We start from the raw sequence: 27,554 nt of genomic DNA on the forward strand, positions 1-27,554 counted from the left end.
TATTGGTCACCATGTTAGGTATTTGCCATAAGGGAGGAAGATTCATCTGAGTTTGCATGCCAATACTGTTAGTATTCATGCCCCATGGATTAATACAAGGATCCTGGGTTTGCATGTCAATACTGTTAGCACTCATGCCCCATGGATTAGCATAAGGAACATGACCAAATAAACTATACTGTTCTTGCTGTCCAAAGGTTTGTGGTGTACTGAACATGCCTGAGATGTAAGTGGGTGTGTGAGTGGTTGCATAGCTAGCAGAGATTATTGGACTTTGAGTATCGTGAGTGACCACAGGTGCTGTTGCAGCCTGTACAACGTCTCCAGTCTCTTCGCTAGGAATACCCCCATTAGCAAGACTAGTGGTCATTTTGGATCTAACTGAACGTTCAGAAACCTTTGATACACCAGAACGCAAATGCAAAGTGTTCAAGTCCTCACTATCCAGTCCCTGAGAATTGTCCTGATCACTCTGAACCCCAAGGTTTCCCTCACTCATGTCCTGTAAGGTTTGGATGCTCATGTCCAAAGTTTCAATCCACTCACAAAATTCTCTGTCTGATTCACTAGAATCTGCTTCCGTCATGGTTGGTTTGTCTGAATCTCCCCTTAATTTTCATCCCCACTTCTTCACTGTATCCATCTAACCTTGTCAGAATTTATTCCCTTCCCAGTCACAGGAAAAATTAAACTGACACAAGTAGATTAGTTATGGCTTTTAGTAATAGAGAATGGGACACAGACAAGATGTACAGAAAATATATCTATTTAGGGGAAACTGAGAAACCTTTATTTTTACACACACTACCTAACTAACATGTGCTGCTTAAAAAGTATGTCTGAAGGTTCACTGTGCATGTACACTACCTAGATGTCAGATGATGCTGAAGTTCCCGGTAGATTTGTACTGCAAGTCCACACACTCAGCAAGGTTTCTTCTCCAACCACACGACAATCCTCTCCCCACGCTGGTCCTCAGGTGACTGTGAAACGCCACACACACAGCCACACGGCCCACGCATGAGACACTCGCCCTGCCTCACTTCAGCCTCCGCTCCCAGAGTTGCCAGATGTGTCTAGATGATACCACCCTTCACCGAACTGGCCTCGGTCACGAGAGAACATAATTGCCAGTTCGCACTTGGAGGTAGAGATATCTCGCCCAGGCAAAGATAGAGAGAGAATGAGATTCACTGCTCTGATATATTATCTGTTCCACTTACTTGCTCCGCAATTAGTCCCTTTCCAACAGTGAAAGTAAGATTTTCTGTTTCACCTGCAGGATCATGAGCGGTTGTAAGGGGTTTCACTGCACAAATCCCTTTAGCACCTTTTCATATCCCACCGCTGCCACCAATATTATGTATCGGCTTGTAGGAATTCCACCACAAGTCAGTAATATATCAGCTTATTGGAACCCCACAGCTGATCACCAATTTATATATCAGCTTAGACGTGACTGCACTATTCCAAGCAAGGTTATCAAGATATAATGTTCCGCCTGGTCAAAGTCACTTCCGGCTGACACTCTCCACCAAATGTCTTCTCACACACTGGAGATGGTGGGAATCGGTGTAGATCCTGTTGAAGGAATGGTAGAGGTAGCGTGTGCAGGTGACAGAAAACTGAGCAGATTTATCTCTTTATTGGCCACAGAAAGATACAACTGCAACACAAAGAGAGCCCAGAGTAAATACATCCCTCTCATTTGAATGATAAGTGCGTTCTGCTATAGCTGGCTGGGTTCCCCGCTGGGAGTGGTCCTGAGGTCAGCATAAATCAGGGGTGCCAAACCCCACAGAAAACTGGGATTTACACATGAATAGAAGCATCACAACTTTACCATGCACATTATACACCTCAATAAAGTAGTATTGATTACATTAAAGTATACCAATAGGGTATATGTGTTCCCCCAAGACTTAATATATATACAGTTCATATTTCTCTATGGCCATCCCTTACTCTCATTGTTTATGATAGAAAATGCTGGGCTTTGCAAGTTTGATCACTCATACGTTCCCATGCCACACTTACAGTAAGATGGTGTTTGGTTGATTATCATCACACTGTATTACACACTCTTTAATTATGTTTAAACACTTTTGTATGTAATATGTAAAAATAGCGTGAGACTACAACTCATCATGGAAACGATGTCTGGCACCAGAACAAGGTTGGATGATGTGTGCAGCTGTGTTTGCATTTTGGTTCTTACATGTAAGTGTTATATCATCTGCATAGGAAGCTATGTGTATCTGTGGTGTGTGGGGTGTGGGTATGTCATGCATGTATAGATTAAAGAGTGTAGGGGACAAAACAGATCCTTGGGGGACGCCGTTTGTGAAGTTTCTGATGTTAGAAGACTCACCGGCAAATGTTACATTTTCACATCTGCCTGCTAAGTAGTTTGCCAGCCATCTTTTTATGTTATTGTGCATGTTTGTGTTGAGTGTTTTGTTTGTGAGGTTGTGGCGGGGATGGCATCAAAAGCTTTGCTGATTTCTAGTGTGACTAGGAGTGTTCTGTGTGGTGGCCCAGCTGAATTCATGCCATCGAAAACTCTCTGTGTAAGGTCTGCAAGAAGGGTGTTTGTGGAGTGTAGTGGCCTAAAGCCATGTTGTGATTGGGGCTAGGGGAATGTGAGGTTTGACTAGTTGTAGTACCAGTCGTTCAGTGACTTTAGAGGGGGTGCAGAGGAGTGTGATGGGGTGGTGTGAGAAGGGTAATGTGGGGTCTTTGTTGGGTTTAGGGATAGTGATGATAATGCCATGCTTCGAGATGTTGGGTTTTATGTTGTGTGAGTAGCTGTAGTTTGACATGTTGGTGAGTGCTTGTAAGCCTTGTGGTCCAGGGTGTTTAAGGTGAATGTTGCTTATGTTATCTGGTCCACAGGAAGATGAGTGCTTATGGTTGTTAGTGGTGTGCTTCGTCTGGTTGTAAGTGAAAGGTGCGTAGTCTGGGTCTGTGGGGAACTGTCTCTTACGTCGGATGATACATCGGTCTTCGGGATGGGAGTTTAGATGGCTGACTTTTGAAAAGTGATAAATGAGAGTGTTTGCTTGTTGTTTGTTTTGAGGGTATGGTGTCTGTTGTTGTGATAGCAGCGTGTGATTGTGTGGTGTTGCTGTTGGAAAGTGTGATACTGTTTAGTGTTTTGTAGAGTTTACTGGTGTTTGTTTTGTGGTCAAGTGTTTGGAGGTAATTTTTCCAGTTTAGTGTTTGCTGTTCTGATATTGTTTATTTGAGTTTTGAGTTCTTGTATTTGTTGTATGGTGTCTTGTGTATGGGGTGTTGGGGAGTGTTGCAGTGTGTCCTGTTGTCTGATAAGGCCTTGAATTTCTGGTGTGAAGTTGGGGTTGTGTCTCTTTCTGTTGCCTCTAGGGATGTGTCTTTTGTCTGCATTTTGTGTAATTGTATTGAAAGTGTGCCCAGCGGTGTTGATGTTTGTAATGGGTGTACTGTTTAGTGTTTCGAAATGTTGTTCTGTTTTAGTTACAAAGGCCTCCCAGTTGGCTGTCTTATAATTAGTGTATGTGTGTTTCTGGCCAGCTGGGGTGATTCTGGTTTTGGTAGTGATGATGACTGGGAGGTGATCAGAACCTAGGGTTTTGACCACTCTCCAGGATGTAGTGGGGGCGAGGTTTGGGGAGCAGTTGGCATACTGTTCTTAGTACTCCCTTCATGCTTTCCATTTTTGTTTTTGGATCATTCCTCATCCAGTCAAATAGGTGGGAATTAGGGTTGAGATGATGATAAAACTGCTGTTGATTTGAATGAAATGCACTACCAAATTGCTTTAGTTAATGAATTATTTATTTTATTATTACAATGCTGTATTGTATTCAGTTTGATTTATGATGTTTCTCATTATAACTGTTATCTTGTGTTGTTGATCGACACCTTCTGAGACTTTAACATAATTGAAGTAAAATATCATTACAAAAAGAACTGTTTTCTGTCCAGGAATGCGCATTGGATCAGTGGCAGCTCGCTATGATGGAGAGCTGGAGTATGCAATTGAGTGGGGTGGCCATGAAGTATCCCCACCAGTGTCAGTCTCTCCAGCTGGCACTCTCACCCTTACCTCCCTGCTGGACCACGAGACTGTCCGTCGCCTCTCACTTATAGTCACTGCTGTACCAGTTGACAAGCCAGAACTCGCTGCAAATACCAATGTTGTTATTGAAGTATGTATAGACAGGATAAATGAAAGTATATCTTTTGTGAGGAAACTGATTAAAAAGTTGGCTACTGTCAAGGACAAGATTGTCATAGTACTTGAGTTGTCAGTAATTTGGAAGATGTATAACTTTTAATGCACTGAGGAAGTGATGCAACTGTATATCTATATTAGTATTAAGTTTTTTTTTAGCAGTTAATAGAACAGATATGAAAGGTGACTGAGGCAGCTAAGGGAATAATAACCATTACAAAAGCTACTGTTAACCCTTTGAGATTCAGATGGTGCATTTTCGCATAATTTCAGATTCAGCCTCAGAAATTCTGATGACGCTTTTATGCATCTTTTAAAGATACTTTTGTTAAATATTCACCATAAATCGCGTTTATGTGTCATAACAAAGAGACTCGGGCATGATGTCGCAGAATGCTTGCTCTGTGCGTGCTGAGCAGTGGTTTTGTAGCTTTCCATGGTTTAAACCAGATTTATGTATCTTTATTAGTTTTTTTATTTTTTCTGAATATTTTTCTATGGCAAGGTACAGTATAAAGTTTTGATTTTCACCTAACTTCAACTCATCATTTTGACTTTTTATTTTCTTTATTTTCCTTCTTTGAACATACTGCGATAAAGTACAACTATTCAGCTTCAGAATAACACCACAACCATCATCATCATCATCATCTAATCCTGTGTTGCCCCATAGGGAGCATAGGAGCCCAGGGCTAAGCAAGTTGGTCTGGACATTTAAGATGAGATCGACCAGCCTCACTCATCCCTGAGTGGCATTACTTGAGCATTAAACTCCAACCACCCCTTGGATATAAACCTGCACCAGCTCAGTCCAATTGGAGTTCCTTTATTACCCACTAAACCACCAGGCGCCATAATTTGGTTATATGGTTACCATCCTGCATACTAAATGGTTTCATGGTGTACAGGAAACCATTTGGCTTGTCACTCAGTGTAGAGTCACCCATAGGCAGAAGGAAGAGGAAAGAATGAAGGAAAGAAAGACAGAAGAGGGAGTGTACAGTCACCTGTAGGTGTAAGGAAGAGGAAAGAATGAAGGAAAGAAAGACAGAAGAGGACAAAAGGAAAGAAGAGCAGTACATTGTGTGAGTGGTTGATGAGCACCCTCTTCTACCACTCCTTGTCATAAAAAGTGTATTTAAACTGATCAGTCAAAGAAAAAGATCGCGAAGCGAATATGCTGCCGAGACTCAGAAAAAATTGTGCATCTTTTTCCCTTTCGCTTTGTCGCGCAGTAAAATGAAGACATAACCATTTCTATATATCATTGTAAGGTAATTTATTGTAGTTTTGTATGGTTTAAACCAGATGTATATATCTTTATTAGTTTTTTTGCCGAATATTTTTCAACAGCAAGGTATAAGATATTTGGATTTTCCCTAACTTCAGCTCATCATTTTGACTTTTTATTTTCTTTGCTTTCCTTTTTTGAACATATTTGATAAAGCACAACTGTTCTGCTTTAAAATGACACCAGAACCAATATTCTATCATGAAAAGTGTATTTACACAGAGTGATCAAAGAAAAATACCGCCGTGTAAAGATGTGGGTCAGCGGGAAAGCAGCTGACTCAAGCACAGTCTGCACAGCCCAGAGGCCTGATATGGTTAATTGAGTAACGATTGTATAGTGGACCACTGTCTTTGTAGCTTTGATTTCTTAAGATATTGTATATTAAAAGTAAGAGAAATTTTGATCATATTTATCATCACAGTGTGCCCAGAGGCCATTATTTAATTACAGAATGTTTCTTGACACTGTAACAAGAGAACTAATTCAAAAGTTCAATAAAACATCCTTTTGCAGAACTTTACTCTGGCAACACCAGCGTATCATATCATTAAAAACTATTTTTCATTAGGTTTGTTTACAGTAGTTCAACTTTTTCCATGATCATCATGTCTCATATTGTGTACATTTATATGCATTTGTTCCCAATTTAATAGTTTTTATTTTTCATATAACATTACAGGTTCAAGATGTAAATGATGAATCTCCTACCTTTGAAAGTGAAAGGTATTATGTGTCAGTTGCTGAGAACACTCCCTCTGGGTCCAATGTTGTCAAAGGTAAATAAATAGATATTATTCAGATTCAGTACAGATTGCTCATAAGGTCATATAAGATGTATGTCATATATTTTTGTTATTCAGCAGTTATTTTTACTGACTGTTCTATCATATCTGAAATCTGTTAGGTTGAAGTCTCAGGTTCAAAGCAACACAGTACAGCATTATGTATTCTATGTGCCATTACATTACAGTGCACCCTCACACAGTGCGAGCTCATGGGCAGCAGAAACCCACGCATTTTACGATTTCACGTTGTGTGAACTTATGGGAAAAATGGTGTATGGTGGACAGCCCACCCAGGGCTTGGTCTTCGGGTCCCCTTCCAGCCTACTCTCCCCTGTTAATACTTTGCCTAATAGTAATTCTGGTTGGACCAACAAATAAAACAACGAACAGAACACAATGTACCTTTATTTAAGTGTCTTCTGGGCTTGTTAAGGGAGGGGGGTGGGTATCCGAGGCTTGGGGCTTCTACTCTTGCCCTGCGGGCGAGACGCCCCGTTGTCACTCTCACTGTCACTGTTGAGGTCTCCTGGAGGTGCCATAAAGCCTTCAAAGTCAACAGCTGAGACCATGATGAACAGGTGGGTACTGCTATGATGCTAAAACAGACCACAGGATGCGAGGTACAACATGTGTTCTCGCAGCGATATGGAGGAGAAATGTCTGTTTATCCAGGAATGTCGGTAGATGGCATGCAGATTGCTTGCCAGCTGAATGCCATTTTGAATCTGGCTCATTGCCAGCCACTTGCCTTCGTGTGACTGAATCACATTGTCCAGCCCGACACTCGTAGTAATGGGGGGAAGTCTATTTTTGCCTTGGAATCATACAGCCGATTCGCATGTTGGGAAGTTCGATTCACAGATTTCGCCTTTGATAAAAATAAGCATTTTCTGGGTTGACCTCGCATTGTAGGTGATTCACACTGTATGAATTCGCATTGTGTGGGGGTGCACTGTATGACCTTTATGTGTGTTTGTGTATACCCATATTTTCCATAATGGCAGGGGTCGGGGAACTGGGGAAAATTACCCTAAATGGAGTGAATCTAAAAATTTGCAGGGTAATGTGTGTGGTGTGAGAGATAATGTATGCAGTATATTATTTGATTTTCCACATAAATGATGTAAGTTTTAGTGAACAAGATATAAAACCATGTATCATGATATTTGTTGCTTAGCCGCCATACTAGTGACAGATGATTACTTAGATTTTTTTTTTTTAAGTCGGGGGGGTAATTTCATTTTACAAAATAAATTTTTGGGTAATACCCCCAAAAGTTCCCAACCCTTGATATATGGCATCTATTTCATTTGGCAGTATTTGACACCATATGTATCTGTGGTTGCAGTTTTTGCAAAAGATAAAGATGCTGGGAGCAACTCTGAGATCCGCTATATCTTGGAGGAGCAGTCACCACTGGTGGAGGAGCCTCTCTTCACCCTTGACCCATACTCTGGCTGGCTGTCACTCAACCAAGAGCTTGATGCCGAAACTAAATCAAAATATGAGCTTCGGGTAAGCAGGATTTCACTTGGGGCATTCTTAGTAAAGGTCAGTTATGAAGAGAAAGGCTTGCATGAAATTCTTATTTCAGCATCAAGTACACATAAATATAAGTCTGCTTCAGCATTGCTCAAAATTGTTATAATAATGTGTTGCCGAAAAAGCAGTGACTTGCACCCAAACCTTAAAAAATAAATAAATAAAAGCAGTGTTAACGAGAAGTGGGTGCCAAAGAAATGTAGTGGTACCAGAAGTAGGCTGAGAAATAATGCTGATTTTGTGTGTGTGGTGTGTCGGGGAGAGCATGTAGATTGTCAGATGCAAAAAGATTGATATTCCTGGAGAGTTTCTTGAGTGTGTGGATTAGTTTTGTTATTTAGGGGACACGTTATATGCTGGAGGTGGGGCTAGAACAAGCTTGTGGCTTGGGTAAGGAATTGGCGGAGGAAGCTCAGGGAGCTGTTGCCATTCCTAACAATGAGAGGGCTGTCTCTCCATGCTAAGGGGTCTTTGTATGCGGCATGTGTTTGGAGTAGTGAGACCTGGGCAGTAAAGGAAGAGGTATTTGTAGGCTTAGATGTACAGAAATGACAATGTTGAGGTGGTTGGGCAGCAAGTCCTACAGTGCGAGACCTGAGGGGGGGAGCACTAGGTTTATGATGGAACATTGAGAGAAAGGATGAGACTGGAACCAAAGATAGGAAAAAAAAATTTTTACAGTATCATCATCATCATCATCTAATCCTGCATTGTCCCATGAGGAGCATAGGAGCCTGCGGCTAGGCAAGTTGGTCCTGACACTTAAGATGAGAGTGACCAGCCTCACTCATCCCTGAGTGGCATTACGTGAGCAATAAACCCCAACCACCCCATGGATATCAACCTGCACAGGCTCAATCTGATTTGAGAGCCTTAATTACCCACTAAACCACCAGGCCCCATAATTTGGTTACCATGTTTTCGGGCATAAAAGGCGCGCTTTTTTTCCAAAAAAATGTCCCAGAAAGTCACCCTGTGCCTTATATGCTCAAGGTCATGCTTTGGGTAGGCTTGGGCTACTGGCAAGTGGTAGTTTCAGTGCTGCAGTAGGCCTACCAGTACCATAATGAACTCCAAACACCTTCCTAACAAAAGTGTTTCCCAAATTTCTTTAGAATGATTAACAACTAAATATTATAAATTACAAATATAGTTATACATGTGTAATTATAGTAATAAATTACAAATATAGTTATTCAGTACATAATAAGCAAACCTGTGCCCACATCAGCTGTGCACCGTTGTTTGTTTACATCTTTTCATATTTTCTCATGTTTTATAAACTTTAATAAAAACTCCATGGGCTATAGTCATAATAAGATAAAAATAAAATAAAACAAAAATAAAATAAAATATCTGTTCATACTATAAATATGATTTTTATTGTTCTGTGTTGATTGTGTTTACTGGCAGTTCATTATAATAAAAGATGTATCGTAATCCTCACAAGTTTGAGGAAAAATAACAATAAAAAATATAGATATTCAAACAAATATATTTCAGTCACTATGACTGCTTAATAAACTAATTATTCAGTTCTATTTTTTCGTTACTTTGTTACTCTAAGTTCTGATGACTCCACAACTTGCACTGCCATGTTTATTTACAAGTTCTTACCTAATTGTATCTTTACAGGAATGAGTCAAGCTTGTACTGTCCCGTGTCTTAAACCATATTTATCGTACATATCCTTAAATTTGTGAATTGTTTTGGCACACACTATTTCATTCGGTAGTGCATTCCATTGATCAATTGCTCTGTTTGGGAAACTGAATTTCCTTACGTCTTTATCACCTCTCTTCTTATGCAGTTTTTTGCAGTGTCCTCTTGCTGATGCTTCTCCATATGTTAAGTAATCATTTATGTCTATTTTCTCCTTTCCTGATATGCACTTATATAGCATTATCATGTCACCTCTTTTTCTTCTCTCCTGTAGTGTTGGTAGATTCAGTTTATTTAGTCTTTCTTCGTAGCTTAGGTCCCTTAAGCTTGGTATCCATCTTGTAGCGGCCCTTTGAACTTTTTCAATCTTGTCTATATGCTTTTTGAGATGAGGACTTCAGACTATTGATGCATATTCCAGGGTTGGTCTAATGAATGATGTTATTATCCTTCTTAGCATGTCTTCATTTATGTATGTGAATGCTATTCTCACATTTGCAAGCAGTGTATACATGTTCCGTACCTTCTCGCTGATGTGGTCAGCCGGAGATAGTCTGTTATTGATAATCACACCTAGGTCTTTCTCTCTTTCTGATGTGTATAGGGTTTTATTTCCTAACTTATAATCCCAATCAGGTCTTTTTCCACTTTTACCAAACTTGATTACATGACACTTGTCCACATTGAATTCCATTTGCCATGTACTACTCCATTCATGAAGTTTATTTAATTCTTCTTGTAGCTCTTTACAAGAGTTTGTGCTAGTAATTCTCCTTTGTATTTTTGCATCATCTGCAAACATATTCAGATAGCTCTCATTTCCAGTGTTACTGTTTATATCATTTATGTACACTAAAAACATGATTGGTGCCAGCACCGAACCCTGTGGTACTCCACTAGTCACTTCTTTCCATGATGAGTAGTTTCCTCTTAGTACTGTCCTCATTTCTCTTTTTATGAGAAAGTCTTCCATCCAACAAAACAGTTTGCCTCGAATTCCTCCTTGATGGTACAGCTTCCATAAAAGTCTTTGGTGTGGTACTGTGTCAAAAGCTTTCTTGAAATCTAAATAGATACTGTCCACCCATCCTTCCCTTTCCTGTATTGTGTTTGTTACTCTGTCATAATAGCTCAACAGATTAGTAACACATGATTTTCCTTTTCTGAAACCAAACTGTCTTTCTGTTATCATACTGTGTTCTTCTAGATGATTTACCCAAGCTTTTCTTATAAGTTTTTCCAATACCTTGCTTACAACACTGGTCAGTGATACTGGTCGGTAGTTGAGAGGATTTTGTCTATTTCTTTTCTTGAATAAGGGGACTATATTTGCTTTTTTCCAAATATCAGGTAGTTTCCCTTGACTCAAGGATTTCTTGAAAATTAAAAATAATGGTTAACTTAACTTCTTTTGCACATTCTCGTAACACCCAACATGAAATTTCATCAGGACCACTTGCTTTTCCTCTGTCTAATCTACTTAACTCCTCCTGTATTACTTTTTCTGCTATTTGTATATCTGGTAGTATGTGTGGACATGCGTGTTCCACATAATCTCTCTCAAAATTTTTTTCTTCTGTAAAAACTAATTGGAAATTCTTATTTAGTGCTTCACAAATATCTTTCTCTTGTGTATAAGTGATTCCCTCGTCCGTAATGGATTGTATTATATCTTTTACTTTGGTTTTGCTTCTGATATAGCTGTAAAACAGCTTTGGTTGATCACCACTTTTATTTATTATATCCTCCTCAAACTGTTTTTGGGCTTCCCTCCTTATTCTTGTATAGTCGTTTCTTGCCTGTTTGTAATTATTATATGCCCTTTCACTATTGTGTCTTCAGTATCTATTCCACAACAAATCTCTTCTTTCTTTTGATTTTTTACATTCTGTATTGAACCATTTCTGTATTTTCTTATCTGCTTCTTTGTGCTGTGGGATGTACTTCTGGACTCCTATTTCATAAAATTCACAAAAATTTTTTATATACAGCATTTAAATCTTGTCCTCTAAGCTCATTTTCCCAATCAACTTCTAAGAAATACTTCTTTAGGTCTTGATAATTTCCCTTTTTATAGTTTAGGCTCTTTTTGTAACTGTCATTGCTGTTTACTATGTCATATGCTATCCTGAAGTTATAATTTAGTACTGCATGATCACTTTTGCCGAGTGGAGGGTGATATATTAAACTGTCAATGTCATTTTCTTGCCTAGTAAATATTAGATCTAGCACTGAAGGTACATCAAGTCCTCTTTTTCTAGTGGTTTCCCTCACATGTTGCGTTAAGAAAAACTTTTGTACGAGATCCAGGAGCTTTTGGTCCCAACAGCTTTCTTGGCTATTTATATCTAGAGTATTCCAATTTATATTTGTATTGAAGTCCCCAGTTAGTATAATTCTTTCTGATTTCTCTTCCATTTTATGTAGCAAGGATCTTATACTCTGAATTGTACTCTCTGGCAGGTCCTCATATTCGTCTCTTTCCTATGTGTTTGATCTGGGTGGCATGTACAAATTGGCTACAATTACTTTACCTTCAGATGTGTCGATCTCTACTGCAATCAGTTCTACTTGTGATGGTATATCTAGGTTTATTTCCTTGACTTTTAGATTTTTCTTAGTTAATATTATAATTCCTCCTCCTTTTTTTAAATTTCTGTCTCTTCTCCATATATTGTATTCCTCTAAGTTTAGTATGTCATTGGATATCCTTGGTGTTAATTTTGTCTCAGTTAGGCATATTATTTGTGGTTCATTTTCTCTGACATAATCATTCATCTCTAGTAATTTAGATACCATTCCATCCACATTTGAGTACATCAACTTTATCATCTTGTTTATATACTTGTCATGACATGGTTCTACTACCTTCTTCCTTTTTCTTCCATCCTGTTTGTGTACCACTTTCGTACCTGCAATCCTATTACTTTGTAAAAAAATTTCTTCTTCTCCTCTTCTGATCTTCTCTCATTTTTTGTTTTTGCTTCCTCCCATTTCTCTTTCAGTAATTCCAGTTCCTCTTGTGTTAGGCATCTTTTTATCCATACATTTTTGAACTCCTCTTTTTCCATAAGATTTTTTGCATTTTTTAGTATCACTTCCACAGTGTTTACACTCTGGAAAGTCACCTTTAGAGGTCTTGTCTTGCTTTTCTCGTATTTCCCTAACCTTTTGTGTTCCTCTATGTCTTTACTACAGATTTCCTCTGATACTTCTTTCAGTAAGCTCATTACATTTGCCATCTCCTTTTTGTCTCTAGTGATCTTGTTTTTAATTTCTTCCTCTTCTATACCAGTGATTACTATTGATTTATTTATTTCTACTGAATCTCTGACTAACTTTGGATTGTTTTGGATTATTCTTTTCACTTCCTTTTTAATGCTTTTTTCCTCCACTCTTGTTTCTCAGTCTTTCTTTACTTTCACCATTTCAGCATACGTGGTTTCTACATCATTTTTGTAGCTTTGCACAGCTTCATTCACCTGTGTTATCTTTTCCTCAGTATCACTGCTCTGGTCCATAAGACTGCTTGCTTGTCTAATTGTCTCTGTGTCATTTTTTAACTCTTCCATAACACTCTCGTGATTGACTACTGTACTTCCCATTTCACTCACTTTCTTCCTAAGCGTACTCAGTTCCACTGTTAGTTCACTGATGGTTGTGTCTTTCTTATTGGCCTCCCTTCCTAGTTTTTCTATCTCTTCCTTTTGCAAGTGCATTTGCTTCTTTATTTCATCAATTTCATTTTTGAGAGCCATTTCTAGTTTGTGTACACGTTCAACCAGTCTATTGTGGGTCTCCACTTCAACCAGTTCTTGGTAGAAATCATCATTTTGCTTTTTACTTTTATCCCTTTTCTTTTCCAAATTTGTTTTACTGAAGTATGTATCCATTTTGTAATACTAAATGAACAGAGTATGTACTTACAGAGTATGTACACTTTCCCCTTGTTGTTGTAGTATAAACAAACCCAGCTGACTCAACGCATCGTGGTTCTTTGTTCTGTTTGAACCAGCCTTATTTAAACTTATTATTTCTTTTCCTTTTAATAATGAAAAATCATTTAGTCTAACCTGGTACAGAGCTTGACTCATTCAAAGATACTACCGGTAATTTAGGTAATGCCTCTGGCCGTGTTGGTCTGGTATGGAGCTCCAGTGACGGACGTCTACCTCCGACGATTCCCTCTGTGTGTGATCTGGTGATGGTGTATGCTGCTTAAGCAGTGATGATAGCTTCGTATTAGGGGTGGTAGTTGGTAGTGTCAACAGTGGAGGTTGTTAATATTAATGGTGATGATTGATAATTTAAGTGTTATTGGTTCATAATGGTTAGAGTTATTAACGATGGTCAATACTGGTGATGGTGGAGGTCAGTGGTGATATTTGGTAGTGTTAAGGTAAGTAGTGTGACTTAGCCTACCATGATAGCTTACTGAAGGTTGTCAGTCTAAATTTTCATGATTCCTGTAAATGAAAATTTTATAACCAGCACATGAATGGCTATGTGAGACATTCAGCTAGGGGGACTGGGGTTAGCAGCATTTTTAAATTTTTCCCAGATTAGGCCTGCCAAAATTGGGATGCGGCTTATATGCTCGTGAACCTTATATGCCCAAAAATACAGTACTGGTATATGGTTACCACCCGGTGTAGTATATGGTTTCCTGGTTTACAGGAAATAGTTTGGCTTGTTACTCAAGTCACACGTAGACAGATGGAAGAGGAAAGAATGAAGGAAAGAAAGACAGAAGAGAGCAGAAGGAAAGAAGGATGGAAGAGATGAAAGGGCAGAGAGCAGCACTACATTGAGTGAGTGGATGGTAAGCACCCCCCACCTACCACTTTATTTACAGTATATATATATGTATGTATATTGTGGTAGGTGGGGGCGCTCATCATCCACTCACTCGATGTAGTGCTGCTCTCAGGTGTCTGCTCTTTCCTCTCCTCCATCCTTTTTTCCTTCCATCCTCTTCTGTCTTCCTTTCCATCATTCTTTCCTTGTCCTTCTGCTTACGGGTAACTTTACACTCCCTCTTCTGTCTTTCTTTCCTTCATTCATTCCTCTTCCTTCTGCCTGTAGGTGACTGTACACTAAGCGACAATCCAAATGGTTTCCTGTACATCAGGAAACCATTTACTACACTGGATGGTAACCATATAACCAAATTTTGGCACCTAGTGGTTTAGTGGGTAATGATTGCGCTCCAATCGGATTGAGCCGGTGAAGGTTTTTATCCAAGAGATGGTTGGGGTATATTGCTCATGTAATGCTACTCAGGGATGAGTGAAGCTGGCCACTCTCATCTTAAATGTTGAGACCAACTGCCTAGCCTGGGGCTCCTACGTTACTCATGGGGCAATGTAGGATTGGATGATAGATAGATGGATGGATGGATATATAGGCATACCCCGGTTCAACAGTCTAATTGGTTAGGTAAAACCCCATGGTTAGGTGGGGTATCGTACATCAGGGTACTTTTAACATTTTTTTCATTGTAGACCGTTTACCAGCCTTAGATTTCTCCCCAAACCAAGTCCAAAACCCACCCAGATGAGCCCAAAAACAGGTTTAAAGGCAGTCTAAATGGCCTAACAGCTGTCAAGGAAGCTAACACAAGCTTAACACCTGTAAACAACTCACTGAAAGCAACAAATAAAACCTGAAAATCATAAGGAATAGGTTAGAGAATATCAAACACCTCTCATCACTTACTTCTTGTAAGTCCACGTCCAGTCCTGGTCATCGTCCTTGCCATCCCCCCCGAGGCTAGGGGACATGTGGTGCTCCCCAACACTCAGTCCTCTTCCTCAAAGCTTTCAAACCCTATCTCCTGGGGAGGGTCAGAGGGGGTTGACGATGGAGTGCAATGCGATGACTCAGGCAGAGGCGATGGAGTGCGATGCAATGACTCAGGTGGAGGCGATGGGGTGTGATGCGCTGGCTCAGGCAGTGGCGATGAGGTGCGATGCGATGGCTCTGGGGGTGGCGATGGAGTGCGACGCGATGATAGAGGAGGTGGTGTGGGAGACAGCTGCGATGTCCGGTGAGGTGGCGAGGGAGACCACTGTGATGAATGATGAGGCAGCGATGGAGTCAGTTGCGGTGGCTCTCGTCATAGCGAGGGATACAGACAGTGGCCGAAGTGGTGTGGGAGATGGAGGGAGGGATGGGGAAGGCAGTGATGGAGTGGCAGAGTGCCTTAGTGGAGATGCAGGTGACACGGGAGACCGCGATCGGCTGGAGGTTAGGTCCAGTTCAACGGGCCTAGCACGTCCTCGGCAGGAGATGTCCCTCGGTGTTTCTGTGCTGGTTGAAGGTTGGGGAGATGCTCTGCTGGTTGAAGGCTGGGGAGATCAAGGGCTGGGGAAATCCTTTGCGACTTGCTGGCCTGATGGGGGCCTGCTTAAAGAAGGCTGTGATCGTTGTCTGCCTGGTTGCCCTCTTCTTCTCCTCCAGCATCATCGTGTACATTTTCATACCCTCCTCGAGCCGATTAGCTGTGTCCCTGCTTTGTCCTGGGAGGGGGGTCGTGTGTTTTCATAAGGTCTATAATCTCGTACAGCTTCGTTAGCATCTCCTTCAGGATCTTGATGTTGAGAGCTCGGACCTCAGGCACAACCTCCTCCTCCTCCTCTGCCTCCTGGTGCGCCCGCTCAATCTCCACTTGGCTCCTCGAGTCCGATAAAAGCGAATCCACAATATTGAAGGCTGTTACATCGAGGTTTTACTGTATAAGAATTTAGTCCGGTAGCTCCTCGAGTCCGATAAAAGTGAATCCCAGTCTATTGAAGTCCGTTATATCAAGATGTTATTGTATGTACATATATATACAGTCACCACTTACATAACGCGCGATCCTATAGCGTGAAACTCACATAACACGGAAAGCTAAATTTGATGCCAAAATTTAGTCACAACGTGAAAATGATAGACATAATGCAGATGGAGGAAGCTGCCCATATTTTTGAACACCTTACTATGCATTCGCGATAGACATAATGCGACCAGAGGCCCCAAATTATGGTTCAAACAGTCATAATGTCACCATCTGCCCCTCTCCCGGTGATGACTCAAGGTGCCTGGAACCACTGTCTAACTCTCTTCTTCTTCATTTCTGCAACATTCGCGGCCTTTCCTCTAACTTTCGCTCTGTTGAGCACCACCTCTCCTCCTCTAAACCTCACCTTCTTTTTCTAACGGAGACTCAGCTGTCTGAGGCAACTAACAGCAAACCCTTTTCTGTATCCTCCTACTTTCTCTATACTCATTTCAAAGCCAAAGGTGGCTGTTGTGTATATATACGCAACAACCTATCTTGCTCTCATGTTCCTGAACTTGATTCTTCTGAATTCTCCACACTCTGGCTTCGGCTTTCCTGTCATTCTCTGACTAAATATATCTGTGCTGTTTACTTATCTCCTAATTCTACTGACTATCAAAAATTCTTCGACTATCTGACTTCTACGATGGAACACATTCTATCCATTTCTCCTTTCTCTGAAATCTCCATTCTTGGAGATTTCAATGTTCACCACCACCTTTGGCTCTCCTCTCCTTTCACGGATCCACCTGGTGGAACAAGCCTACATCTTTTCTATCCTTAATGACCTAGAGCAGCTTGTACAGCACTCTACCCGTATCCCTGACCGCCTTGGAGAGAGCTCCAACATACTTGACCTCTTCCTCACAACTAATCCTTCTGCTTACTCTGTTAATCTTTTCTCTCCGTTGGGCTCCTCCGATCACAACCTTATTACCTTAACCTGTCCTATCACTCCGGTACGGCCTGTGGACCCTCCAGGGAAACGTCGTCTGTGGTATTTTGGAGCCGCGGACTGGGAGGCCCTCAGGCAGTACTTCTTTGATTTTCCCTAGAATGATTATTGCTTCCATGGCCGTGAGCCATCTGAGTGTGCCTTGCGCATTACGGAGGTTATTCTCTCAGGCATGGAAGCATACATTCCTTTCTCATATCCTTTGACTAACGCAAGAAAGCCTTGGTTTAATCATGCTTGTTCTAATGCTGTCCGCAACAAGGAGAGGGCCTACAAAAGGTACCGGAGCCAACCCACCCCTGAATCACATCATCTTTACACTTCTGCCCGGAATCGTGCTAAGTCTGTTCTTCGCTCTACTAAAAATAATTTCATCCATACTAAATGCTCTCAACTCTCCAACTCGAATTCTTCCCGCTCCTTCTGGCACCTTGCCAAAAATTTTTCTAACAACTTTACCTCATCATCCTTCCCTCCTCTTTTCTACTCTGATGGTTCTGTAGCTATTTCTTCTACTGATAAAGCAGATCTCTTCGCACAGACTTTCTCCTCCAATTCCACCTTAGACGATTCCGGTGCTGTTCCTCCATCACTTCCCCCCTCTGACTTCCTCATGGCTGACATTAAAATTTCTTCAGTTGATGTATTATCTGCCATCACTGGCCTCAGTACTAACAAGGCATATGGGCCTGATGGGGTCCCTCCTGTTGTTCTCAAGAAGTGTGCTTCTGTGCTTACACCCTGCCTAGGCAAACTCTTTCGCCTTTGTCTGTCAACTTGTACCTTTCCTTCTTGCTGGAAGTTTGCTCTCATTCAGGCAGTCCCAAAGAAGGGTGACCACTCCCAACCCTCCAACTATCGTCCAATTGCTTTAACGTCCTGTATTTCAAAAGTTTTCGAGTCAATTCTTAATAGAAAAATTTTAAGGCATCTTTCCTATCACAACCTTCTTTCCGATCGTCAGTATGGGTTCCGTTAGGGACGCTCCACTGGCGATCTTCTCACCTACCTTTCAGACTCCTGGTCATCCTCCTTTCGGAACTTTGGCGAAAGCTTTGCCATTGCACTTGACATCTCAAAGGCTTTCGATCGAGTCTGGCATAAATCTTTAATTTCCAAACTGCCCTCCTACGGTTTCTATCCTTCTATCTGTGCCTTCATCGCTAGCTTCCTTTCTGGTTGTTCTATAGCCGCTGTTGTAGATGGCCATCGTTCTTCTCCTACATCTATCAACAGTGGTGTTCCTCAGGGCTCTGTCCTATCACCAACTCTCTTCCTTTTATTCATCAATGATCTTCTAAGCTGTACATCTAACCCTATCCACTCATATGCTGATGACTCCACCCTTCACCTTTCCATTTGGTTCCTGAAACGTTCATCTCAGCAGTTACTTCAACAAACAAGGGATGAGGCTATGGCACACCTAATGTCTGATTTGGCTCGTATCTCTGACTGGGGTAAAAATAATCTTGTTGTTTTTAATGCATCTAAGACTCAGTTCTTACACCTATCAACCCGACAAAATCTTCCACAGGTATACCCACTAATGTTTAATAATATTCAGCTTAATCCTGCATCATCCTTGAACATGCTTGGGGTTTCATTTACTTGGGACGTATCTTGGAAAGATCATATTACATCTCTTGTAAAATCTGCTTCCAAGAGATTGGGTGTGCTAAGTCGACTCCGCTCTTTCTTTACCCCTGCACAATTGTTGACTCTAAACAGGGGTTTTATCCGCCCCTGTGTGGAGTACAACTCTCATGTGTGGGGAGGCTCCCCACATACAGCTCTTCTCAATAGGGTGGAGTCAAAGGCTTTTCGTCTCATTAACTCTCCTCCTCTTACTGACTCCCTTCAACCTCTGTCTCTTCGCCGCACTGTTGCATCTTTATCTCTTTTCTATCGCTACTTTAATGGTCACTGCTCCTCTGAACTGTCTGCTTGCATTCCTCCACCTCTACGACGGGTGCATAGCACCCGTCTGGCAGCAAACTCTCATCCCTTTTCTGTCCAACTCTCTAATGCAAGAGTTAACCGTTACTCCCAGTCTTTCATTTATGGAACAGGTCAGCTCTGGAACTGTCTCCCTCTGTCTGTATTTCTTGCTGCCTATGATCTCCAGTCTTTCAAACGCAGTGTGTCCAGGCATCTCAAAATGATCGGATCTTGAATTTGGCTCTATATTGTATTTTGTTTTTCTCTTGGAGGGAACTGTTACTGCGGGCTCATGGCCTTTGGTTCCTTCTTCCTCGCATAAAAATAAAAAAATAAAAAAATAAGGTCATAACTGTCATTGATACTCATAGCGCAGCTTGCATCAACTTGTGACATATGGCTGTCTTGTGTCTATGTGGGGTGTCGTCACAGTCCATTGAGCATTCTTGCCCCAGTTGAGCCTACCCTCTCCCCTCACTTTGGCTACTCATATGCTCTATGTGAGCTTTGCTCTTTTTTTAAGCCATGGAACCCCACTCCACCTCCCACCAGGAAGCCTACAACCTCTTCCATTCAAGATGAGTATTCCTCCAGTTTTTTATGTAATGAAGTCTTTATTAGGTACGTAAATCGTTTTTGTTTTCGTTTTCGTTTTTAAAGGCTCCAACATGCTTGCATGTGTCGGCCTTGGTCACCTAATGGCGGCTCTCCACGCTGCACGATCCATTGCAGCCTCCCTGTTCAGTCCCTTAACCCTAAGGTCACACTTAATGACCTCGTCCTATGTCTTTCTCGGTCTACCCCTCATAACCCCACCCCCAATATTAACACTTCTCACCCTCCCCACCCAATTATCACCCCCCTTCCTCTCCACATGTCCAAACCACCTCAATCTACCTCTCCTCATCACAACACCAATACACTCCAGTCCCATCCTACCTCTCAACTCTTCCATTGTAAACCCAGCCCCTCCAGGCCTTGGACGCAGGGACGCACTGCACATCCACCTAATCATTGTCATTTCTGTACGTCTGAGCCGGCGAATATCTTCCTCCTTCACTGCCCAGGTCTCACTGCCATACAGCATTACACTCCTAACACATGCTGCATACAAAGACCCCTTAGCACGTAGGGAGAGCCCTCTCAATGTCAGGAGAGGCAAGAGCTCCCTGAACTTCTTCCAACCACTTCTCACCCTAGCCACAGAGCTAGCTCCAGCCCCACCTCCAGCACACAACATGTCTCCCAAATAACAAAACTCTTCCACACACTCAAGAGATTCACCAGCAAGTTCAATCCTTTCACGTCTGACAATCTCCACCTGCTCACCCCGGCACGCCGTACACATAAAATCAGCATTATTTCGCAGTCTACCTCTGATACCACTACATCTCTTATGCACCCATTTATCACACACACCGCACAAGATGGAATTACTTCCCACGCCCTTGTGGCAAACTGAACATGGCCACTCTCCCTCGTCTTTGACAGTACCACCACCAACCCTAGATATCATCACTTTTGTTTTATCTGCATTTACCCTTAAACCCTTTTGCCCCATACCATCTCTCCACTTCCTAAACCTTTCCTCCGCCTCCCTCTCATTCTCTGCAATCAACACCAAATCATCAGCATACAACAACTCCCAAGGGAGTCCGTTTCTAAAGTCAGGTGAAAGGGCTTCAGGTACCATGATAAACAACATGGGACTCAAGACTGACCCCTGATGCACACCAGCATTCACAGAAAACTCATCACTCAAATCTTCATTCACTCTCACCTGGGTATGAGCACCCACATACATGGCCATAACCACCCTAACCAGCCACTCCTCCAAGCCAAGCTTTCTCATTGCCCACTTCACCACCTCTCTAGGGACTCTGTCAAAGGCCTTTTCCAAATCAGCAAAAACAAAATAAAGATCCCTTCTCCTACCAATATATTTTTCCTGAATGTCATGGGGAAAAAAAAAACTGAAAATTGCCCCAAAAGGTAAACTTGGAGCTGACTTGGGTACCATGAAACCTTTTAACATGTAAACATATGGCCCTATAATGCGAAATTCTCATGAAACGGGAGAGTCAGGACACAATATTCCCATATTATGCAAGCGGTGACTGTACAGTATATACAGTATACAGTATATACAGTCTTTCCTCATACTTCGACGATTCATGCTTTGACACGACGAAAAGTTACTGTTTTCCTCTAAGTTGGGTGAAAATTTCACACTTCAACGTTACTCTCTAGCCGAGAAAACACCACCCATGCGTACCGATGCTCACTTGTTGGCAAATTACGACAAGGAGGCAGTTGCAATGGAAATGACAGAGGAAGAGATGAATAGTGAGGAAGTGACTGAAAGCCCAGAGCAGCCAAGAGAGGGCAGGATGAATTTGCAGAAATTATCCCACTGCCTGTCCACAGTAACAGAGCTCATAACCACCATCGAGGCATACACCAGGACCATGCCAGAGGTACCTGAAATACTGTCCAGGTTAAATGCTACAAAGTCTGAACTGTTGGAAGTGTACAGTAACGGCATTAGGGAGCAGAAACAAACAAAAATATTAAGATATTTCCAGGAAAGACCAAATGTAGCAGATATTATTAGAGACTTGGATGTGTTTGGTACTGGGGATGAGGAGGAAGGAGGAATGGACAGAGATGAGGCAGATGAACTGGAACCAGGGTTCGGCTTCGAAGGATTTGGCCTAGGTAATGGTAATGGATCTTCCCCAGAAAGGCCCATTATACCTACTCACTAGCCCCATCCACCCTGTACAGAAATTCACATGCCCTTCACAACACACACACACACACACATGCAAACACACGTACGCAAACACCTAGTCGCTATCCCCCATCCACCCTGTACAGACCTTCACATGTCCTGCTAGAACACCCTCACCTAACCCCTGCATTTGAGTTTCTTTTTTTGTCAGTTTTAAATTGTGTACTCGTAAGTACCTTTTTTACTTTTACCTGTTATTATCATCCAGTTTGACCGAATTACAATGTAATGTAACCTAAAAAAATTCATCAGCTCATTTTGTTAGGTATTTCTTGTGTTTGGGGATTTTTTTTTAGAAAGGTTAAGTAGGTAACCTAGCTGTCCCTCCGGAACACTTTTAATTTTTCACATAAACAATTAACTTCATACTTCGACGTTTCACACTTCGCACGGTTTTGGCGGAACATGCCTCCGTCGAAGTATGAGGAAAGACTATATATATATATATATATATATATATATATATATATATATATACTGTACTGTATATATAAAATATACATACAGCATATATATGAAGAAAGTTAAATCAGGGAAAGCCCCAGGAATTATGGAGTGTGTGGTGAAATGCTGAAGCATGGGGGAGAGATAGTAGTAGAATGGATGTGGAAGATGTGCAGATTGGCCTGGGAGGAAGATAGAGTCCCGGAGGATTGGAAGTCAGGTATAATTATTCCCTTGTACAAAGGAAAAGGGGAAAAAGAAGTGTGTGGTAATCATAGGGGCATTTGTCTTCTTAGTATAATAGGAAAAGTGTATGGTAGGATACTTATTGACAGAGTTAGAGAAAGAACAGAGAAATTAGTTGGAGAAGAACAGGGAGGCTTTAGGAAGGGAAGAGGTTGTGTAGATCAGATATTCATTCTTAGATCTTTAGTGGAAAAGTTTCTAGAGAAGGGAAAGAAGTTGTATGCGGCTTTCATGGATTTGGAGAAAGCATATGACAGGGTGGATAGACAAGGATTGTGGAAAGTGTTAAGAATATATGGAGTAGATGGGAAGTTGTTGAATGCTGTGAAGAGTATGTACGATGGTGCAAAGGCTGCAGTGCGTGTGGATGGTGAACTAAGTGAATTTTTCTCGTTGAAAGTTGGTTTGAAACAGGGATGTGTCATGTCTCCTTGGTTGTTCAGTCTGTACATGGATGGGGTAATAAAAGAGGTACAAGGTAGGGTAGTGGATGTTGGAGTGGCCCTGGTGAGAGAGGATGGTGTTTAGAAACTCCCTGTACTGTTGTTTGCAGATGATACTGTGTTGTTGAGTGAAGACGAAGGGGAGCTGCAAGGCTTGGTGGATGAGTTTGGGAGAGTGTGTAAGAAACGGAATCTAAAGGTGAATGTAGGGAAGAGTAAAGTGATGGTCTTTGAGAGAGGTGAAGTCAGTGAATGTACAGCGAGGTTGGATGGTGAGGAATTGGAAAATGTGAGTATGTTTAAGTACTTGGGTAGTATGATGAGTAAGGATGGAGGTTTGGAGGGTGAAGTGCTTGAAAGGGTACAACAGGGAAGAAAGGTTGCTGGTTCTTTGAAAGCAGTGATAAGAAGCAGGGAAGTGAGCATGGAAGTGAAAAAGTTCCTACATGACAGTATTGTGATACCAACTCTAACGTACGGAAGTGAAGCTTGGACGTTGTTGGAAGGACACAAGTCAAGAGTGAGGGCATTGGAAATGAGTTATTTAAGAGGAGCCTGTGGAGTCACATGGAGAGACAGGCTGACGAATGAGGATATAAAGGAGCGTTGTGGTGTGGATGTGGATGTGATAGGAAGCGTTATGAGGAACACACTGAGGTGGTTTGGCCATGTGGAGAGGATGGAGGGTGTAAGACTGACGAGGAGAGTGTATGTGAGTGAGGTGGAGGGGGGGAAGAAGGAGGGGGAGGCCAAGGATGAGATGGAGGGCTGGGGTGGAGAGGTATATGACAGAGGGGGGTGTGAGTTGGGAGCAGGGCAGTGAAATGGCGGGGGACTGGGCGACTTGGAGGCGATTTGTTTGTGGCCACCCCAAACGGGATTGAGGCGTCTGGCAATAGATAGATAGATATATATACTGAGTGGCAAGCCAAATGGTTTCCTGTATACAAGGAAATCATTTACAATACTGGGTGGTAACCTTGTAACCAACCAACACATGTTCCTTATGCGACAAGAAGTGGATTGGTGGAGAGTTAGTGCCCCTCCACGGAAAACAGTTAACTAAAAACACGAACAAGAAGCCTCGGACCTGGACTGACCAGCAGGTGACAACTAAGGACCTAAAAAAGGACGTGATATGGATTACGACATGGAATGTAAGGGGTGCAAATGATGAAGTGAAAGTAAGAGAGATTGTCCAGGTGCTTGAGGGTGCAAAAGTGGATGTATGTGGATTAACTGAAGCTAAATGGTGAGGTGAGAGTTTGAGAGCATGGGAGCATGGATGGGGTATATGTGCAGGAGTGGGTGAGAATGAGAGGGCAAAAGAAGGAACGTGTATTCTTGTGAGAAACAGATGGAAGGAGAATATAAGAGAGTATGGATCATTTGGTTCAAGGATTGTGTGGGTAAGATTGAAAGTTGGACTACAAATGTGGACAATTGTGTGTGTCTACGTGCCAATGCAAGATTGTGCAAGCAGAGTGAGAGAAGAGTTCTGTACAGATGTGGAAGCATGTATGGAAAAGTTTGAAAGGAATGTGTTTCATTGGAGATATGAATGGAAAAGTAGGGAATGTGAACATGGATGGAGTAGTTGGTGAGTGGCGTGTGCCCACAGAGGTGGATGAGATTGGCAGTGCTCTAGTGGACATTTGTGCTGGGAGGGGGTTGGTGATAGCCAATACCCTCTTCAGACAAAATTAACCACAGGTACATGTGGCAAGTGATGAGAAGGGTGGGTGGTTAACTGAATGAATGGAAGGCAATGATTGATTGTGTGTATGGATGAAAGGATGAGAAGGTGTGTAATGGATGCATTAACATATAGAGGTTGGGGGAGTGGACTTTCTGACCACCACCAAGTGGTGGTCAGAATCCAAGATCCAAATGAAATGGAGGAATAGAAGAAGGGAAGGACAGGAGGAAATACTTCATACAAGGAGGGTGGAAAAGTTACAAGAGGATGGAAAAAAAGACAGAATATAAGACGGACGTGTAGGAGCAATTGGGGAATTATAGATTGAAGCAGATGGGGAATGTGGAAGGTGTGTGCAAGATATTCACAAAAAAATCTGTGCAGCATGTGAGGTGGTTTTTGGGGTGAAGAGAAGACGAAAAGGGATGCAAGGAACAGCATGGTGGAATGAAGAGGTGGGACAGGCTATGGCACAAAAGAAGAAAGTATATAGTGTGTGGATGAGAAATAGGGGTGTGGAAAAAGTTGAGAGATTGAAGAGAGAGTTATATGTAGAGAGGAAGAGAGAGGTGAAAAGATTAGTAAGAGAGAGTAAGAAGAGAGTGGATGAGGACTTTGGAAGGAATTTGGGTGTAAAGTGGAGGGAATGTAAAATAATGTTCTGGAAAGAGGTAAAGAGAGTTAGGGTGTCAAAGAAGTTAGAAAGTGAAAGATAAAAATGGTAGATTACTAGTGGAGATGGGAGAAAAAGTGAGCAGATGGAGAGAACACTTTAATGGGTTGTTGAACATAGGGAATGAAAGTAATGTGAGTATAAGTGGATGGGGAATGGCTGGAAGATGGAGGGATGTGAAAAGAGAGGAAGAAATCAGTAGGCTGGAAGTTGTGGAAGCAGTGAAGAAAGTCAGAATGGGGAAGACCTCAGGAATTGATGGAGTGTGTGGTGAAATGCTGAAATATGGGGTGGAGATTGTAGTAGAATGGATGTGGAAGATGTGCAGATTGGCCTGGGAGGAAGGTAGAGTCCTGGAGAATTTGAAATCAGGTATTATTATTCCCTTGTACAAAGGAAAAGGGGAAAAAGAAGTGTATGGTAATCACAGGGGCATTTGTCTTCATAGTGTTTTATTGATAGAGTTAGGGAAATAACAGAGGAATTAGTTAGAGAAGAACAGGGAGGGTTTAGGAAGGGAAGAGGTTATGTAGATCAGATATTCATTCTTAGATCTTTAGTGGAAAAATTCTAGAGAAGGGAAAGAAGTTGCATGCGGCCTTCATGGATTTGGAGAAAGCATATGACAGGGTGGATAGACAAGGATTATGGAAAGCATTAAGAATATATGGAGTCGATGGGAAGTTGCTGAAGACCATGAAGAGTATGTATGAAGATGCTAAGGCTGCAGTGTGTGTGGATAGTGAACTGGGTGAGTTTTTCTGTTTGAAGGTTGGATTGAAACAGGGATGTGCCATGTCTCCATGGTTGTTCAGTCTGTACATGGATGTAGTTATAAATGAGATACAAGGTAGGGCAGTGGATGTTGGAGAGGCCCTAGTGAGAGAGGGCTGTGTTTGGAAACTCCCTGTGCTGTTGTTTGCAGATGATATGGTGTTGTTAAGTGAAGACGAAGAGAGGCTGCAAGGCTTGGTGAATGAGTTTGGGAGAGTGTGTTAGAATCTAAAGGTGAATGTAAGGAAGAGTAAAGTTATGGTCTTCAAGAGAAGTAAAATCGTGAATGTACAGTGAAGTTGGATGAGGAGGAAGTGGAAAATGTGAGTGCATTTAAGCACTTGGGTAGTGTGATGAGTAAGAATGGCAGTTTAGAGGGTGAAGTGCTTGAAAGGGTACAGTAAGGAAGAAATGCTGCTGGTTCCTTGAAAGCAGTGATAAGAAACAGGGAAGTGAGCATGGAAGTGAAAATGTTACTACATGAGAGTATTGTGATACCAACTTTAATGTATGGAAGTGAAGCTTGGACATTGTTGGATGAACACAAGTCAAGAGTACGAGCAGTGGAAATGAGTTACTGTATTTGAGAGGAGCATGTGGGGCCACATGGAGAGACAGACTGACAAATGGGGAAGTGAAGGAGCATTGTGGTGTGGATGTGGATGTGATAGGAAGCATTAGGAGAAACACATTGAGGTGGTTCAGCCATGTGGAGAGGATGGAGGGTGAGAGACTGATGAGGAGAGTGTATGTGAGTGAGGTGGAGGGGGAGGCCAAGGATGAGATGGAGGGATGGTGTGGAGGGGTATATGAGAGAGGGGGGTGTGAGCTGGGAGCAGGGCAGTGACATGGCAGGGGACAGGGCGACATGGAGGCAATATGTTTGTGGCCATCCCTTACAGGATTAAGGCGACTGGCAATGTGATTACAGTGATGGCATGGGATCTGTATATCTCTCAATGTATAAGCAGATATAGTACATTAATCCCAGAATGGGTGGCCCAAAATAAATTGTCTCTATGTTACCATATCCTCTGCTGTCAGGCTGCCCTCTTTCCAGCTAATACCCCCTTTCCCATATACCACCCCATGTCATCCCTTCATCTCCTCCTCAGTTTTTCGCTTCCCTTCCCTCCACCTAACTCACACGCACCTAGTGAAGCATTCTTCATTCTTTTCACATGGCCAAACCATCTTAGGGTACATCTAATGCTTTGCTGCACATCCACATGAACACCACAGTGCTCCTTCACCTCTTATTAT

At 42.0% G+C, this 27,554-nt stretch overlaps 1 protein-coding gene across 1 annotated transcript in view; it reads left to right on the top strand.

Annotated features, from left to right (window-relative positions):
* The window catches only part of LOC145392990 (fat-like cadherin-related tumor suppressor homolog), a 569,943-nt gene that overhangs the window by 403,562 nt on the left and 138,827 nt on the right, over nt 1-27,554 (top strand). Inside the window, exons 27-29 of the mRNA XM_080267295.1 lie at nt 3,967-4,190; nt 6,190-6,286; nt 7,644-7,810. Of these exons, the coding sequence (XP_080123421.1) occupies nt 3,967-4,190; nt 6,190-6,286; nt 7,644-7,810 (488 nt within the window). The remainder of the gene's footprint in view (nt 1-3,966; nt 4,191-6,189; nt 6,287-7,643; nt 7,811-27,554) is intronic.

The sequence above is a fragment of the Coenobita brevimanus genome, chromosome 23, assembly GCF_032717465.1.
Source record: "Coenobita brevimanus isolate Jiangsu-jjx chromosome 23, ASM3271746v2, whole genome shotgun sequence".
Lineage (NCBI taxonomy): Eukaryota > Metazoa > Arthropoda > Malacostraca > Decapoda > Coenobitidae > Coenobita > Coenobita brevimanus.